The sequence below is a fragment of the Dermochelys coriacea genome, chromosome 5 (assembly GCF_009764565.3).
Source record: "Dermochelys coriacea isolate rDerCor1 chromosome 5, rDerCor1.pri.v4, whole genome shotgun sequence".
NCBI classification, from domain to species: Eukaryota; Metazoa; Chordata; order Testudines; family Dermochelyidae; genus Dermochelys; species Dermochelys coriacea.
In genome coordinates, this window is record NC_050072.1 from 5,995,804 (window position 1) to 6,012,895 (window position 17,092).

Below are 17,092 nucleotides of genomic sequence, written 5' to 3' on the forward strand. Positions count from 1 at the left end.
GCGAAAGAGAAGGCTTCATAGTCCTCTAAAAGACCCAGGAAGAGGGTCTCTGACTCACCTTGTAAGCAGTCTGTTCCAAAGAGACCTCTGTCTCCTGCAAAGTCAATGGTCTCAAAACAGTTGATTTCTAGATCCAATACTGTGGAGGCTGCACGTTCCTCCAGTACCACCCAGGGCCAGAAGCTCCTCCAAGAGAAAACCAAGAAGTTCCTCCAATAGCAAACACAGCTCTGAGCGAGCCTCGGGATGGACCAAGCATGACAGGGACGGCAAGGAGGGACATTCCTCCAGACAGGCCATCAGATGCACCTCTACCACTGGTACCACATACATCAAAACATCTACATCTGACATCCTCCTTGGAGCATTGTAACCCTCAGTACCATCTACTTCCAGACAAGTTATCACATTGGTACCAACATACCCAGTACTCAAAGGATTTAACTATAGCGGAAGAATCACAGTGTCCATTGATCATGGGTATCAAGGGTCCCTCAGTACTGAGAGTAGTTCAGTCTCTGGACTCTCATTTATCACTGGTACCATCCAATTCACCACCATTATCAGCTGGGGCTTCTCCACTGCTCTTTGAGGGAGAGGGTGAAGGGGACTTCCATTCAGCCTCTCCAAACCACCCTTATAGGAATCCTTTCTGTGTGGGCCACAGAGAGAGAGAGGAATCCAGAACAAGACATCACAAGTGGTGAAAGCAACACTGGGTGCCACCCCTCCTCTGTATGGACCCTCTCCCCACAATGGTCATATTGGGATTCCCTGGCTGCTTACCAACAGCAATGGTCAAAGGCTCTGAACCTAGCCAACAAGGATGAGAAGGAGAGACTATCTCTACCACCTCAGACCATTCCCCAGCAGAGGGAGACATTTCAGGAACAGGAAGCTAGAGCAGATGAGGAGACTACTTCTTAAACCACTGCCTTCTCATTGTCCCTGATGAATCAGTAATGCCTCTTCCAGTCTCTATGGCTGATGACTTTAAGCAATTCCAAGACCACATCAAGTGCATGGCAGACTCCCTTAAGATACCACTCAAAGAGGTCAGGGAATTGCAACTCAAGTTATTGGATACCCTTTAACTGGCAACATCGATCAGAGTCAGTTTTCAATTAATGATGTGATCTTGGATTCTGTGAGGGGGGGTTGGCAAATCCTGAAACAGTGACACCAACTTGCAAGAGTTGGGAGCAGGACAATGCCCTGTCACAATGGAGTGCAGTGGAATATCGGAGCTTTCAGTTTTAAACTGCTTGAAGTAGTGTTCTTGTCCACTCATAACACTGCAGAGTCCTGTTCAGTGCGGGGCATCTCTACTGAACAGGTAGACTCTCTATGCCCACAAACCATCGAGGATTCGTAGCTTGTGGAGAAGATTCTTTATGTTGGGATGAAGCACTTGTGAGTGAAGATGAGGGAAGTTTGGAACAAGTTGACAATTGAAACAGGTAAGGATACCACACCTATCTTGGCCACATAGGCACTATCTGGATAACCTTGTCCTTGTCCTGCCTGATCTTGTTCATTGCTTTTAGAATCAGAGGTGCTGGGAAAAATGTGTAATACAGGCCCTTCATATCTCCAAAAGATGGCTGAAGGCTGTGTGAGCAGGCCAGGAGTGGATATTCCGACAGCATAGCAGTGTGAAAGGCACCACAGGTTAGAGAATTAAGGGAAGACAGCTGTTCAAGAGTCCAGATTGTATCCTAGGGAATGTCACAGGTATCATTCGAGATTCATCTGAACCACACCATACAGTTACCTGGTTTATTTCCCCCAAAACCACGCAACTCGGGATGGGAAGCTTTCTTCCATACTTAAGATGACAGATAGGACCAAATTGTTCTGGAAATCTCCTAGATTATTTGTCTTCATTGCAGACAGATATAATGGGTCCACTATTTCTACCCAGAGACTATCAAGATGGTTTTCGAGGTGTGTTATCGCTTGCTGTGAGATAGCCAGAATCCTAGCAGGAGGCTGGGTGTTGGCAATCTCCGAGGTCACAGTCAACTTCTATGGCCTTACTTAAGGACACTGTAGTACCTGAAATCTGCAGGACTACTGTGTGGTCTCCAATACATACTTTCTCCAAACACTATTCCTTGGTCCGTGCCCCTAAATCTGAGATGTCAGTGAGCAGCTCTGTCTTCTGTACTAGACTCTATACCGAAGCCACCTCCTCCTCGGGATACTGTTCAGAAGACACCTGACATCGAGTGCCCGTAGGGACTGCTTGAAGAAGGAAAGGTTACTCACCTTGTGCAGTAGTTCTTGGAGATGTGGGTCACTATATGAGTACTCAACTACCCACCCTCTTGTCCCTCTGCGTCAGAGTTTCTTTAGTTGGACTTAGTGACAGAGACGAAACTGAGGGCAGTTCACCCACACAGTCCTGCATAGCCTCAGTGCAAGGCACAAGGATTTGTAGGGCACAGTTCGCAGGCTGAATGGACAGCCAATGAAAATTTCTGATTGAAGGTGCATGGGGCGCATGCACACCTTAAGTGGAGCACCCATAGGGACACACATCTTGAAGAACTACAATTACTACACAGGGTGAGTAACCTTTCCATTTCACCTTTCTGCATACTCTACCCAATTAATAGTCTCCTCTGTCTATTTCAGAAAACTTCTAAAAACCCACCTATGGAGTCATGCTTAGGATACAGTGTGTAATCACCATATCACAACATTTTTCTTTGTTTTCTAATGTATCATATTGATTAATTTCATTAAAGACAGGCACTGTAGGTGAAATTGAAGTCAATGGGAGTTTTGCCATTGACTTCAGTGGGTCTAGGATTTCACCTGTATAAATATATAGATGGTACTAGTTTGTTCTTCAATCATAAGACCGTTAGAATAGTGACTTTGGGGAAAATACACTATTTTTACATAGGAAAAAACTCCCTTTGAAGTCAATGGGGATTTGGCCTATACAGGGACTGCAAGATCTGATTTTATGTTCTGTGATATGGTCGGGCCAGATGGCTACAGGAGAGTAATAGAAGGCAGATATATTAGCCCAAGTTAAGTAGGTCCCTTTTCCCTGGGTAAGGTAAGGGAAGGTTCCAGAACAATCGGGAACCTTCTGGAGACAATTAAGACAGACAGACTGATTAGAACACCTGCAACCAATCAAGAAGCTGTTAGAATCAATTAAGGCAGACTAATCAGGGCACCTGGGTTTAAAAAGGAGCTCACTTCAGTTTGTGGTGCATGTGTGAGGAGCTGGGAGCAAGAGGCACTAGGAGCTGAGCGAGAACGCAGACTGTTGGAGGACTGAGGTGTACAAGCATCATCAGACACCAGGAGGAAGGTCCTGTGGTGAGGATAAAGAAGGTGTTGGGAGGAGGCCATGGGGAAGTAGCCCAGGGAGTTGTAGCTGTCGCACAGCTGTTCCAGGAGGTACTCTAGACAGCTGCATTCCACAGGGCCCTGGGCTGGAACCCGGAGTAGAGGGTGGGCCTGGGTTCCCCTCAAACCTCCCAACTCCTGGTCAGACACAGGAGGAGTCAACCTGGACCATGGGTTCAGAAAAACAGCCAAGCTGAGGGCTGCTGTGAAGCTACAAGGCGAGCAAATCCTCCAATAAGCTCAAGACCCACCAAGGTAGAGGAGGAACTTTGTCACATTCCTTATTTCACATGCTCCCCTACAATAATTGCCACACTTGCAGCATTATGTAAATAACAATATGTCCACTGTATCAGTACTGCAGAGCACATCCACAGCTTGTTTTTAAGAGAATTTTGTAGAAATTGCAGACTGAGTGAACTGCAACTCATTTGTGTGAGTGAGAGAGAGAGAGAGAGAGAGAGAGAGAGAGAGAGATGTTGTAGGGCTCAGTATTTGTTTATACTTTATCCTGACTCCCTCAGCAGAAATTACCAGGATTGCAAAAAGAGATTCATAGTGCTTCCGCATGTTTTCCGTTCTAGCTTTTACAACATTATGTAAACTGATTTAGTGTAGATTTATTTCTTTGTGGCAGTTTCACATTGGGTCAAATCATATTAACTCCATATATCAAAAGCAGCAGTTTACCTTTTGTTTGTTTACATTTTAGCTAAGGGAAGGTATGTCTTTCTTTAAATAACATACAGAAAGAATGGGAGAGCTCCCAAAATTGGGGAAGCACATCTGTTCCATCACAGCCCATCGTGGCTCCCATGTATTCCACAGGCAATATCTGTTTTAAACTCATCTAATAAAAGTACCTAATTCCTTATGTTCCCAATGCAGTAGTGAGTGTGTCTTAGAATTCTCTTCCTCTTTCCCTTTGCTGCCTTGTCCTGCCCATCACAGATTGTTCATAGTATGCCCTGGCCTCATAATCCAACTCAGATGTGGATGTCACTCTAGTTTTTAAACAGTTGGTGCCATTCTGCTATAGTTTTTAATTTAAGCATTAACAGAAAATAACATAACTTGCCAAGTTATTGCTTGATTCCCCATCCCCATCCCACCCCAAATCAGTTAATTTATCGTACAGGGTTGACTTTAAGTGGCCTTTAAAGCCATGTGAAACTGGAACTGAGACTTTCACCTAATACTACAATCTCCATCCTCTAGAGAAATTAAAAAAACACCACTTGCATTCTGTGATATTAATGAGACACGGGCCCCTCCTCCCCTCTCCCCCACAAGCATACTGTAACTGTGAAATAACGTTAAAGTTTCTCTGGCTTGTTATGAAGTATTTAAATGTCAGTGCCATTTCTGAGACCATCAGGGCAGATTTAATGGTGACCAAGGTCAACAAATGCTAACTGGGACCTCCCTTTTAGGGCCTCAAGGGACTTTTAATCGAGTCTCAGTCACGAAGTTGATTTGCAGTGTGGGCCTTTATCCTTAAATCTGCTTCTGGCAATTATTTTATACCATCCCTGTTCATGTGCTGAGATTTCTTAAACTTTGGTCCCTTTAGCCAATAAAATAAACTGGTAAAATAAGGAACTCTTGGGAATTTTATTTTTAGGGATCCCCTATTTTTTTCCATTTCCACTTGGTTTAAAGACTTAAGGAGGGTTGGATATGGTTCTTCTTAGAGCATCAAAACCTCAGAACTATGGCCAGGGGGATCATTGGAGTGCAAATGCACGCACTCCGAGCTTTGGTCCTGAGGAGTTTGGGAACCAACCCAACTTGCAGTCCTTTTTCCCCAAAGAGTGCCCTAAACTTGGTAAGGTGAGAAGTGAGATGTTACTCCTGAGGGAATTCTGCGCCAAAAAATTAAATATTCTGTGCAGAATATTTTAAAATTCTGCATATTTTATTTGTCAAAATAACAATATAATCATACCATTTTAAATGATTTGCTGACAAGTATTTTGAAATAAATTACCAAAATAATTGAAAATGGTGTGATTATATTGTTATTTGTGTTGTTTGGGTGATTAAAATATGCACAACTTGCAGAATATTAAATATTTAATTTTTTGGTGCAGAATTCCCTCGAGTACCAAGGTTCTGTGTGGCACAATCTGGGTGCGGGCAGCTTGGTGGGGGGCCTGGGTCCAGGGGGGAATCTGGATGTACAGGGGCTTGGTGTGGGGTTCTGGGTGCAGGGGGAATGGGACTCTGCAGGGGAGTCCAGGTGAAGGTGGTTAGGGCTCAGTGGGGAGGGCTGGTGGAGTGGGGGGTCAGGGTGCAGCTGGTAGGAGCTCAGTGGGGTGGGGGTCCAGTTGTGGGGGGCTCCTGATGCAGAAAGTGAGGCTTGGCAGGGTGGAGGTTTGGGGGGCTCTGTGGGGGCTTCTGGGTGCAGGGGACTCCTGAGGTGGAGGAGCTCAGTGGGGGGGATTCCAGGTGTGTGTGTGTGTGTGTGTGTGTGTGTGTGTGTGTGTGTGTGGGCTCACTGTACAAGGAGCTGCTCCCCATCTGCCCAACCTCGTGCATCCAGACCTCCCCACACCCAACAACCCCCCATGCTGAACCAATCCCTCCCCCCCCATCCAAGCCTCTCACACCCATACCCATGGTGCAGAGCTTGCTGCAGCCAGGGGAAGTTTCTGGGGCTTGATCTGACCCAGCCTCAGATGGAAGGGGGAGGGGGGGCTCAATCCCTGTCCCCCCAGGCTGGGACTAACATTTCTGGGCAGCCAGAGCCTCCCGAGACCCCCCTCCTACCAGTGATTTACCTCCTTCCCTTTCTTCCCCCCCATCTGCCCCAGCTGCCCAAACAGATGTGTCTGAGCTGTCCAGCTGCCAGGGATGGGGTGAGTAAGTACTGGTGCAGCTTTTCTTTGCTTCCCCGATTTCTGCAAGGAAGCAAAGGGAATCTGCGAGGGGGGGGGGGGAGAAGGGGGCATTTTTCTGCTGTGCCACAATTGTGAGGAATTTACCTGGGAGTAGATGTATAACCGGTAGCTACAGGATTATTTTATGGTCTTTTCTCTTATATCCCTTAACATCTTGCACCCCATTTTTTATTTGTTGCCAGAAATCCCTTTCTGTGTGGTATCTAATTTAGATTATAAAGTCCTTGGGACATGGGAGTGTATTTTTATTTGTCTGTAAAATCATCATGCACAGCGATGGCACTAAACAAATAATAAACAACTCTGATTGCCTTCTGGCAACATGTTGAAATTCTGGTAGGTTGCCCTCCTGGCCCCTCTGATTTCTGAAATATTTTAATGTCCTGCACTTTTCACCCAGTCCTAGCATCAGATTTTCCTTGCACGTTTAGTGCCAACACTAATGCAGATGCCTCCAACTCATTGGGTTTCATGGGGCAAAACGTGGCATATGCGGCTTTCAGTCATATGGTGAAGAGTAAATTTTTGTAAAAACAAAACTGAAAATATTCAAATATCAGTATTTAGGGGATAATCTACATTATTTTATTTTCTGAGGCCTACAAGAAACTCCCAATGAAGGATCTGAGGGGCAGTCAAATAGTGTGGATATGTTGGTTTATATAAAGAATGTAAATAATGCATACAAAAACTGTACATAGTTGGATTAGATTCCTCTCCAACCCTTTGTATGTTGCTTGCATTCTTAAATCTAAGCTCTTTGGGGCAGAGATTGTCTTCCATTGCATATGGACAGCAGCTAATCCATTGTGTATGCTATCAGAATACAAATTGTAATTTTCTGTCCATCAGTGACCACCAAATTTCAGCTTGCTTGCTGCTGCTAAAGTGGTTTATCTTTAACAAACCTGGCTTCTGCAATTAAACACAATTAAATCTTTGACAAAGAGCCTGAGGGCTGAAACAGAGTTTAAATGCAATATGTTACTGAAATTAACGCACACATCTAGGAAAAGAGCTATGAGTGAGTGATTCACTGCTGTTCTGATGTGCATAGCAACACAAATGCTTAACTGCTGAGACAAACCGCAGTGCAAGGATACTCCAGGATATAAGCAGGATTCTGATGTCCCTTACATAACAGCCATGAGTATAACACACCCACTATGAGTTCACTTTTCATTGGGATGACAAATGTGAATTACAACTGCTTTCTTTCTGCAGAGTTTTATCTGAGTATAATCACTTGCCCAACTTAATTGAAAAATCACTTACATTTATAGCTGAATTTAAACATGTTTTTTTATTTAAATGACAGCTTTTGAAGTAGAACTATATTTTACGGAAAGTGGTTGGTTTTTATCTGTGTTTCTGTAATGACATTTCAAAAACTCTCATCAAATTTCTGGTGGTAAGTAATATCCCATTCAGTGCAAGGTGAAATGTTTTACATCAAATCTCCTGCTGTGTAATGGCCAATCAAAGAGTATTTATAGTGGTTGAATGGATTTTTTGGCTTGGCATTCAAAATTAAACATTTTCATACATTAACATTTAATGTTTTTTGCCACTCTTCTAGTTGATTTTATGTAACCCTAGATACTCACAACTACTTGGTACTCTGAAGCTACTTGTTTATGCTGAGGATCCTGCAGACAGTAGTTTCATTTTATTGTACTTGTGTAGACTGATTGAAATGTAGATTTGATAGCAGGCTTATCTCTGCCTTTTGATCAACATTACAGGAGTCTTGTTGGATGTCTATTAGCACAATGCATTGAATCTCCCAGTACTGGTATGACAACTTCTCTCTGTGAACTGATGATGAGAAGCAAATTTTGCTAAGGAACAATACAATTTAACATTCTATGTTAAATTTTGAAAAATGATAGCTTGTTTCTCTTATCGTAGGTATCCAACAAGAAGAGTTCGTGCCAACTACCACCTTTGGAACTGGATGGTTCTTATCTAAGTATAGCTAGACCGCAAATGTTATACAAGAACAATAAAGCATCACAGTCTGGAAGTTCAGCCCTGTTTTCAGTATCTCCGCACTGTAGAAATAATCGTGCACATGGGCCCACAGCCCAGTACAACCAACAGGAGGTTCTCAATGAATGTCCAGCAGAAAATGGCTTGCACAGAAAGTGTAACAATATGATGCTGTCAGCAAAGGAAAGGGGCCCATACCACACACAAATGGCTCCTTATGTGGGCCAGAGAATGAGTGAATTTCAGAACACTTGTCCTCACCAAATGAGTCATTGGGTTTCTAGACAGCCAAGAAGCTTGGAGAACATTCAGGATAGCCAAAAGGTCAGCCATGTACCCAAAAGACATTCTGGGCAGCTGCATGAAACCTGTGATTACTCTAGGCTTTCTCGAGTTTCTGGGATGAATGACAGTGTGGACTCTGGATCAAAAGAAACAGAGAGTAGTAAAAGGCTGTCTGAGGAAAGACGACAGCAGCTTCTGCTGCAGAAAATGGAGCTGGAAGTTGAAAAGGAACGTCTCCAGCATTTGCTTGCTAAACAGGAAGCAAAACTACTTCTGAAGCAGCAACAGCTACACAAATCCAGGCTGGATTACAGTAGGTGAGTTTGTGAGGTTTATAGATAGAGGATAGTTATTAGTGTATGACGAACTTCTGTGGTACCAAATATTTACATGGAGCATTGAGAAACACAGAGTAAGGCACGCTCTGTGCCCTGAAGAACTTGGAATTTAAACTAGACAATACTATAACCATGAGACTAGACATGGGACAACAGTTAAGGTAAAGAAGAGTGTGAGGACTGTTGGTCTAGAATAAGATAGGAAAATTGATGGAGAAATTATCTTTGAGGGGGGATTTAAAAGAGGAGAGAGAGCGTTAGTGGACTAGAACAAGGCGTTCAAGGTGTTGGAACAGCATCATAGAAGGTGCCAAAACCATGAGTGGGAGAAAGAGACAGAAAGAGCAGTAAGGTTAAAGTGCTAGATAAAACAAAGGAAGCAGGAAGAGGAGAATGAGAGCTGTGTGTATATAGACTTGAGTGCTGATGCTTTACTCAGCTGTACCGACATATGGGAAGATGTGGTTCTTTGCTCAAGGGACTATGATGTAAATCAGATTCAGACAATACAGGCACACACAACCCCAACTGAGAGTCCAGTCTGAATTCTGGGTGGTGTTTGATGAAAGGTTACCTGAAAAAAGTGGGTTTAAAGAGATTTAAACAGGGGGGTTGTTTTAAAGAAGAGGCCTGAGAGAGTGAGGGGCCCAAGGAAAATAAGTGGAAAGAAGATACAAGAGAGGTTGTTGGGCTGAAGCATGGGAGGTGCTTAAGCAGTGGAAGGGTTAGTGGGGAGGAGGAAATAACAGGGAGGTAGACGGATCAGAATTGTGCAGCGTCTTGAGTTGAAAATGAGATGCTTTCACTGGATATAGAAGGTGAGAGCTTGCCCTAGAAGATATTTGTGTAAGGGTTTGACAGAGTGGTAGGAGGGGAAGACAGATTTAGCAACAACATTTTATATAAACTGGCAGCGAGGAGAGGATAGAGGAGATGTATTGAAACCACAGAAGAGAAAGTTGCCCTAGAAAGAGGAGATATAACTCAGTTGAATACAAGCATTTTAGTGGAAGGGAGAGGGAGGAATGGATGGAGTTTAGCAGTCTTGTAAAGGAAACAGCAAGAGGATTTGATGAGAGCTTTGAGGTAGATTTTATTTTAAAAGTGTCACTGACAAGGGGATCCCACAAGATTCTGAATTACATGACCTGCATCCCACGCATGTACTCTCTTTTCCCTCCAACTCCACAACTGCTTTTCAAATTTTAAAAGGGAATATTATAGCTGAAGGAGTGTTTTGCCTGTATAAACTGTACTCTGCTAAGTAACTTTCTCTGATGCTTTTGTATGTAATATGCAATCCAAAAAATAATTTAGTTAGTTTTCACATGCCTAATTGATCAGGGGCAGTCACAATTATTTGTGTATTGATGTGACAGGGCGCTCCACTCACCACTGGGATGGCATCTCCTCCTGGTCACTCTGGGGAATAGCTCCTGAGGTCAATACCCCTTCCCAAGTTTGCGCACCATCTCTCCGCCTCTCTGTCTTGGTCTGTGGCCCTCTGTCTCATTCCATGAGACTTAGCCCTGCCTCTTTGTGACTTAGCCCTGCCTGCAGATCACCAAACGGTTTTCCCCTTCCAGGATCAGAAAGTCTTTCCTCTCAAGCAGTCCTAGGCAGTCTTCCTCATAGTGCCACTCCCTTAATGGTTGGCAGGGGAACCCAGGTCCACCCTCTGCTCCAGGTTCTGGCTCAGGGACCCTCTAGAGAGCAGTCAAGGCCTATTTGCTTCTAGACCTTAGTGCCTTTCCCTGAGCCCTGTCCTACCTCCCTGGCTCCCCCAGGTTTGCCAGCCCAAACACACCTCCCTTCTCTCAGGGAATGACTGCAGACTCTCCCAGCAGCCCCCACTATTTCCTGTCTTTATAGTCACAGCCCAGATCATTCCTCCTCAGCTGGGCTTCCTCATGCAGTCTTGGGATTACTTGGCCACCTGATTCCCCTCAGCTGTGGCCTGTTGGGTTAATTAGCCCCCTTCCCCATCTGCATTAACTTGCATTTCCAGGCAAGTGTGGGGTAAACAGCTGATCACAATTGGAAATGACTGAGGTCACAAAGGATTATAACTTCAGGTGAGAAGTAGGTAGGAACAGATGTATTCTTAACATAAGAAAAGCCATACAAGGTCAGACCAATGGTCTATCTAGCCAGGTATGCTGTCTTCCAACAGTGGCCAATGCCAGATTCTTCAGAGGGAATGAACAGAACAGGGAATCAAGTGATCCATCCCTTGTCACCCATTCACAGCTTCTGGCAAACAGAGAATAGGGACACTTCAGAGCATGGTTTTGCATTCCTTGCCATCCTGGCTAATAGCTATTAGCTATCCTCCGTGAACTTATCTAGTTCTTTTTTGAACTCTGTTATAATCTTGGCCTTCACAACATTCTCTTGCAAAGAGTTCCACTGGTAGACTGAGCGTTGTGTGAAGAAATACTTACTTTTGTTTTGTTTTAAACCTGCTGCCTATTGTTTTAATTTGGTCACCCCGGTTCTTGTGTTATTAGAAGGAGTAAATAACATTTCCTTATTTACTTTCTCCACACTAGTCATGATTTTATAGTCCTCTAACATATCTCCCCTTTGTCACTTCTTTTCCAAGCTGAAAAGTCCCAGTCTTATTAATCTCTCCTCATATGGAAGCTTTTCCATAACCCAAATCATTTGTATTGCCCTTTTCTGTACCTTTTCCAATTCCAATATAACTTTTTTGAAATGGGGTAACCAGATCTGCTTGCAGTATTCAAGATGTGGGCGTTACCATGAATTTATATAGGGGCAATAGGATATTTTCTGTCTTATCATCCCTTCCCTAATGATTCCCAACATGCTATTAGCTTTTTTGACTGCTGCTGCACTCTGAGTGGATGTTTTCAGAGAACTATCCACAATGACTCCAAGATCTCTTTCTTGAGTGGCAACAACTAATTTACACCCTATCATTTTATATGTGTAGTTGGGATTATATTTTCCAGTCTCCATTACTTTTCATTTATCAGCATTGAGTTTCATCGGCCATTTTGTTGCCCAGTCACCCAGTTTTGTGAGATCCCTTTGTAATTCTTTGCAGTCTGCTTTGGACTTAACTATCTTGAGTAGTTTGTATCATCTGCAAATTTTGCCGCCTCACTCTTTTTACCCCCTTTTCCAGATCACTTATGAATATGTTGAACAGGATTGGTCCCTGTACAGACCCTTGGGAGACCCCACTATTTACCTCCCTCCATTCTGAAAACTGACCATTTAATCTTCAGATATCCTATTTCTATGCATATGTCCTACTAATAAAAAGTAAGGTTTCAGAGTAGCAGCCATGTTAGTCTGTATTCGCAAAAAGAAAAGGAGTACTTGTGGCACCCCCCACCCCCCCACTGTTCCTCAGGATGTTCTTGTTCACTGCTGGAAATAGCCTACCTTGCTTGTCACCATGAAAGGTTTTCCTCCTTCCCCCCCCCCCCCGCTGCTGGTGATGGCTCATCTTAAGTGATCACTCTCCTTACAGTGTGTATGATAAACCCATTGTTTCATGTTCTCTGTGTGTGTGTATATAAATCTCCCCTCTGTTTTTTTCCACCAAATGCATCCGATGAAGTGAGCTGTAGCTCACGAAAGCTTATGCTCTAATAAATTTGTTAGTCTAAGGTGCCACAAGTACTCCTTTTCTTTTTGCGAATACAGACTAACACGGCTGCTACTCTGAAACCTGTCATTCTTGTTACTATAATTGCACGTATTTAAACCAGTTTCCCTGAAAAGATTTCGAGTTCGGCAAAGCTGTAGTTTCTTGAAAAAAGTACAGAAGAGCGTCCATAAATGAATAGCCTGAGTCTTGAAAATATTTTCCATTACCTCTTCCCAGAGGTGCAGATGCTTGTACATATGCCATCTCATCTTCAAATAAGGCACCTACACCGTAGCAATCTGAATGTAAGAGGTTCTCTTGCAATCTCTTTAGAGTTAAATGCAATTGAACTATCTACATCAAATATCTGCACATGCCTAATATTTACAGGTATCCTTCTCAAATGTCACCTTTCCCGTTTTAGCTTTGTGATTCTCCTCTTTGGTTCACTTGCTAACCACAGAATTGCTTCTGAGGTCTGCAGATGACAAAGATTTGCTTACTTAATCATTCAAATACACCTTGCTAAATTGTGAGGAAGACTCACTAAGGAAGGAACTTAATCTATTCACTAATCTTTTACTATCACGAGGATAGTAAAAGACAGATAAACAAAACCAGCTAATGCCAATTAATTTGGCTGTCCCTCTCTCTCAATGGGTAGAATTGTGCAGTGCTGGATTAGGCCCATTCTGAGGTGCTGGAGGTGTCATTTAAATAAGAAGTAAAAAGGTCCTGACCACTTGTACTAGTTAGTGGCTCTTAAAATGCCTATATATCTTTTTGCAAGGGCAGGAGTTAACCCTTTTTCATGGCCAAATTTTAACATAATTGCATTCTGTCTCCCTAAATTCCCTCCTGCAGTTTCAAATGGGCACAGTATTCTTCAATCCCATGTGCTCTGCTTGTATAATGGCTGCCACTTTTCACACCAGAGGTGACTGCATTTTAATGGTGTGGAAAATGACTCTGTAGCAAGGCGGGGCACTTACCAGTGTGGTGCCTCCTGCGGGTCCATCCGGGAATTAGCTCATCTGGCTCTGGAACACCCTCTATGGGCCGGTGTCTCACCCTCTGTTACCTGCCCCTGTTGTCTCCACCACCTCTGGCCCCATGTCCCTCCCGGACCCCGGTGCCCCTTACCTAACTTGGGATGCTGCCCCACAGTAGTGTCCCCACACTCTGGGTCTTCCCTCCCAGGAGACTCCCAACCCCCTTGCCTCAGTGGCTACTGCCAGTCATCTAGCCCCTTCTCTTAGGGGCAAACTTCAGTCTGTAATGGCCACTCATCACTGGCAAGGGGGTTGGACCTGCTGCCTTTTTTTGCCCTGGCTGCCTCCCTGCAGCCCTAGTACCTCCTCAGGCCTTTGCCGCAAAGCCTCAGCCTGGGAGGTCTCTAGGCCAGAGCTCCCCAGCTCAGCCTGCCCTTTCCTGGTACTGCTCTGTCTAAGGTATTCCTATCTCTACCACGCAGCTAAGTCCTTCCTTTTCCCCAGGAACCCTTCTTATACTGGCCTAGTCGGGCCCTGATTGGCTGCCTTAAGCCCGTTTGTGATTGTCTCCCGGGGCAGCTGTTTTTTTAACCCCTTCCAAATTGGAGCAGGGTGACTGCCCTGCTACAGACTCCTCTAGGTATGTTTAATTACACTTCAGGGCAGCCCAAAATTACACTAGCTTGAAGTGCAGAATTGGCCATTTTCAGTCCTGGCTCAGTGACAGGTTTAAGGTCCTTTCAGTTACTATCCATGAGGGCCAGAAATTGGATCTTTATTAAAATAGAAAGGGAAAGTTTCCTGTATGCTATTTTCTCTTGATTTGAACAGAGGAGGGGATACTCAGATAAAGAGGGAACATCATCTGTTGAGACCTACGGTTGCCTGGAACAGCATCACCATATTAAAGATGGAGAACAGCTGCAATCTCCTGTATATTATGCAGCTTTCATGCTGCCCTTGAGCCCTTGCCAGGTGCTAGGGCATCCCTTAGTGTGGCGAAGCATGAATATTTCTCATAGATTTTTTCATATTTCTCAAGAGAGCAAGTGCTTTGAAATCAGTAGAATTAAATAATTTTTTGTCAACCACAACCCTCAGAAACAAAGGCAGCAGGTGGAAGCTGTTTCCCCAAAACTGAGGGATGTAAGAGAGAAAATTAAGAGGTTTTGTGAAAGCTTCTCTGTATAAAGTGCTCTGATCAGAGTTCACCCTTTTGTGTGTATTGGGGGTGGAGGTGGCTGCAGGTACAATAGCTTCCCCAGGATGTAAAGCTAACTAACTCCACATTTCCAGATTTAAGGGCCAAGTTTTTGATTCAGACGTGGTCACTGATGAAGCACCAGGCGGGCCAGGAGGACCAGCCCTTATGATGAATGGCACTGGGATGGGACTAAGGTAATCTCTCTCATTTTCTTTTAACCATTAGCAAGTACTTCTAAGTGTTGGTGTATTGTCTTTGTTCTCAAAAAGATGTTATTGGCTGCCACATGCATATTTTTGGTCTGTATTTCTATTTGAGTTGGGTTAAATGCTGCTAACCAGGAAAGACCTCATGAAATAGTCTAGATTGGTCTCTAGCAAATGTATTCATAATAAAAAGAAAGGATGGTCTTGTGATTAAAGCACTTGACAGAGACTTGGGAGAGCTGGCGTCAGTTCTCTGCTCTGTTGCAGACTTTGTGTGTGACCTTGGCTCATGCTGCAGGGCTATAAAATGGAGCGGTAGGCTGGAGCCCAGACTCTGGAACCCTCCTCCATCAAGGGATCCCAGAGCCAGTATGTTTACACTGCAATTTTATAGCCCTGCAGCCCAAGCCAGCTGACACAGGCCATCCAGGAGTGTTTTAATGCAGTGTAGATATACCCTGAGTCTCTCTTTGCCTCAGTTCCTCATCTTTATAATAGCAATAATGCTATCCTTTGTTGTCTTGTCTTTTTAGTTTGTAAGCTGTTCAGGCCAAGAACTGTCAAACTAGGTGTTTGTAGAGTGCCTAGCACAATGGGACCTTGATCTCAATTGGGGCCTCTAAAAACAGTATTGGAATTCATATAATTAATAATTGTCTGATCTGGCAGTCCTTACTGATGCAAAATTCCAAATGAAGTCATGCTAACTTTCATGTTTTCTGAGGTCAGTTGGGAGTTCTCTGAGTGCGTGGTAGATAGCTGTGGCATTTCCCAGTGACTGGAGGAAGTCTACAAGTGCACATGTGGTCGATCTCCATCTTAATGGCACTTCTGGATCACCTGGCCTTTCCTCACTCCCATTCAGAGCATGAAAATCTCTTTTGCTTCTAAAACCCTTCCCGGATACAATTCCCCTTTCTGGTCTCTGACCTGACTGACAGTGCAGTCTCCTGTCAGAGGTTAGTCAGTTTGGCATTATATATCTTTTGGCCCTGAGGCATTGGTCAAAGGCTTTGTGTAAGACCTCTTCTCAGCAAAGCAGGAAGGAGAGAATAAAAAAGTATACAGGTCTCTCGGTGCCAAAGAAAACCTTTAGGGTGCTAAAGCAAACTGCTAGACAAGAACTCGAGGTGTCAGAAGTGTCTTCCTAGGGTCAGTCCTCTCCTCTTACCTCCACACATTGACTGGACATGGTAGAATAATAAGGGTAGACGCAGGCTCATCACAAGCCAACCCTGCAGTCTCTGACCCAATAAATTCTCTTCTCATCCTAGCAAATCATGAACAGCAAGCAGCAGAACCCAAGTAAATGTGTGCACACAGGAAGGCAGCACTTGCTGCTGGACCAGAAATTGCAGGTGTGCCTTCTGTGGTTCTGATCTCTCCTCCCCCTCATCCCCCCCAAGCTTACCAACCTTGGGTTAGGTGTTTTTTGTTTTCCTGCCTGGTGAATGGTATATATTTCCTTCTGTATTTTCTTTTTTTCAGTCTTGGTTGGGGATGGGATGGTAGAGGAATAATTGGGCCTACAAATTTACCCTAATTGTGAGCTCAACAGTGAGAAGTGAGTGAAAGTTCATAAAATGTCGCAATAAACTGTCATAAATGTGGATGGGAAAAGGTGAAAAAAGAGTGAGAGGCTGAATTAGTCCAAACAAAAAAGCCCACTGATATAATTCAAGGACTGTGTAAACAAGGATACTGTAAGACTGGAAACCAATGAACCAAAATTGGTGTGTTGGAAATTAGCCATAATTGGTTGACAAAATAATGTGGGGATGGGCTATTTCACCCCCACGCTCTTCTGAGGTCCTTCTAAGAAAAAGACTTTGTAGGGAGAACTGGCTTTTGCAATGTTGGCTGACTGAAAGAACAGGAAGGAGCGAACTTCACCATCATGGCTGCCACCCCCGCTGTCTCTTAGGATCCTAGTCCTCCTTTATTCTAATTGAGAGAAATGTCCTGACCAGACAAGGCCAGAAGGAAAGGGACCCCGATGACATCCACTGGCTTTAGTTACATGCTGAACAATGCTTGGGATGTGAAACTTTGTCACATATACTTCCTTCCAGTGTGTCCTTTTCCTTCCCCACTTTTTCTTTTTTCCTAACCCTCTCTTTTTGTTTAATAAGAGCCTGGCCAAGACTGTATATTTTGTAACACCGCAGTATCTCT

At 44.0% G+C, this 17,092-nt stretch overlaps 1 protein-coding gene across 7 annotated transcripts in view; it reads left to right on the forward strand.

Annotated features, from left to right (window-relative positions):
- KIAA1328 (KIAA1328 ortholog) overlaps positions 1-17,092 on the forward strand; it is a 258,802-nt gene that overhangs the window by 166,095 nt on the left and 75,615 nt on the right. For all 7 annotated transcript variants that reach the window (XM_043515012.1, XM_038401584.2, XM_043515013.1 and 4 more), the window contains exons 7-8: positions 8,187-8,869; positions 14,804-14,905. In XM_043515012.1, coding sequence (XP_043370947.1) covers positions 8,187-8,869; positions 14,804-14,905 — 785 coding nt within the window. The remainder of the gene's footprint in view (positions 1-8,186; positions 8,870-14,803; positions 14,906-17,092) is intronic.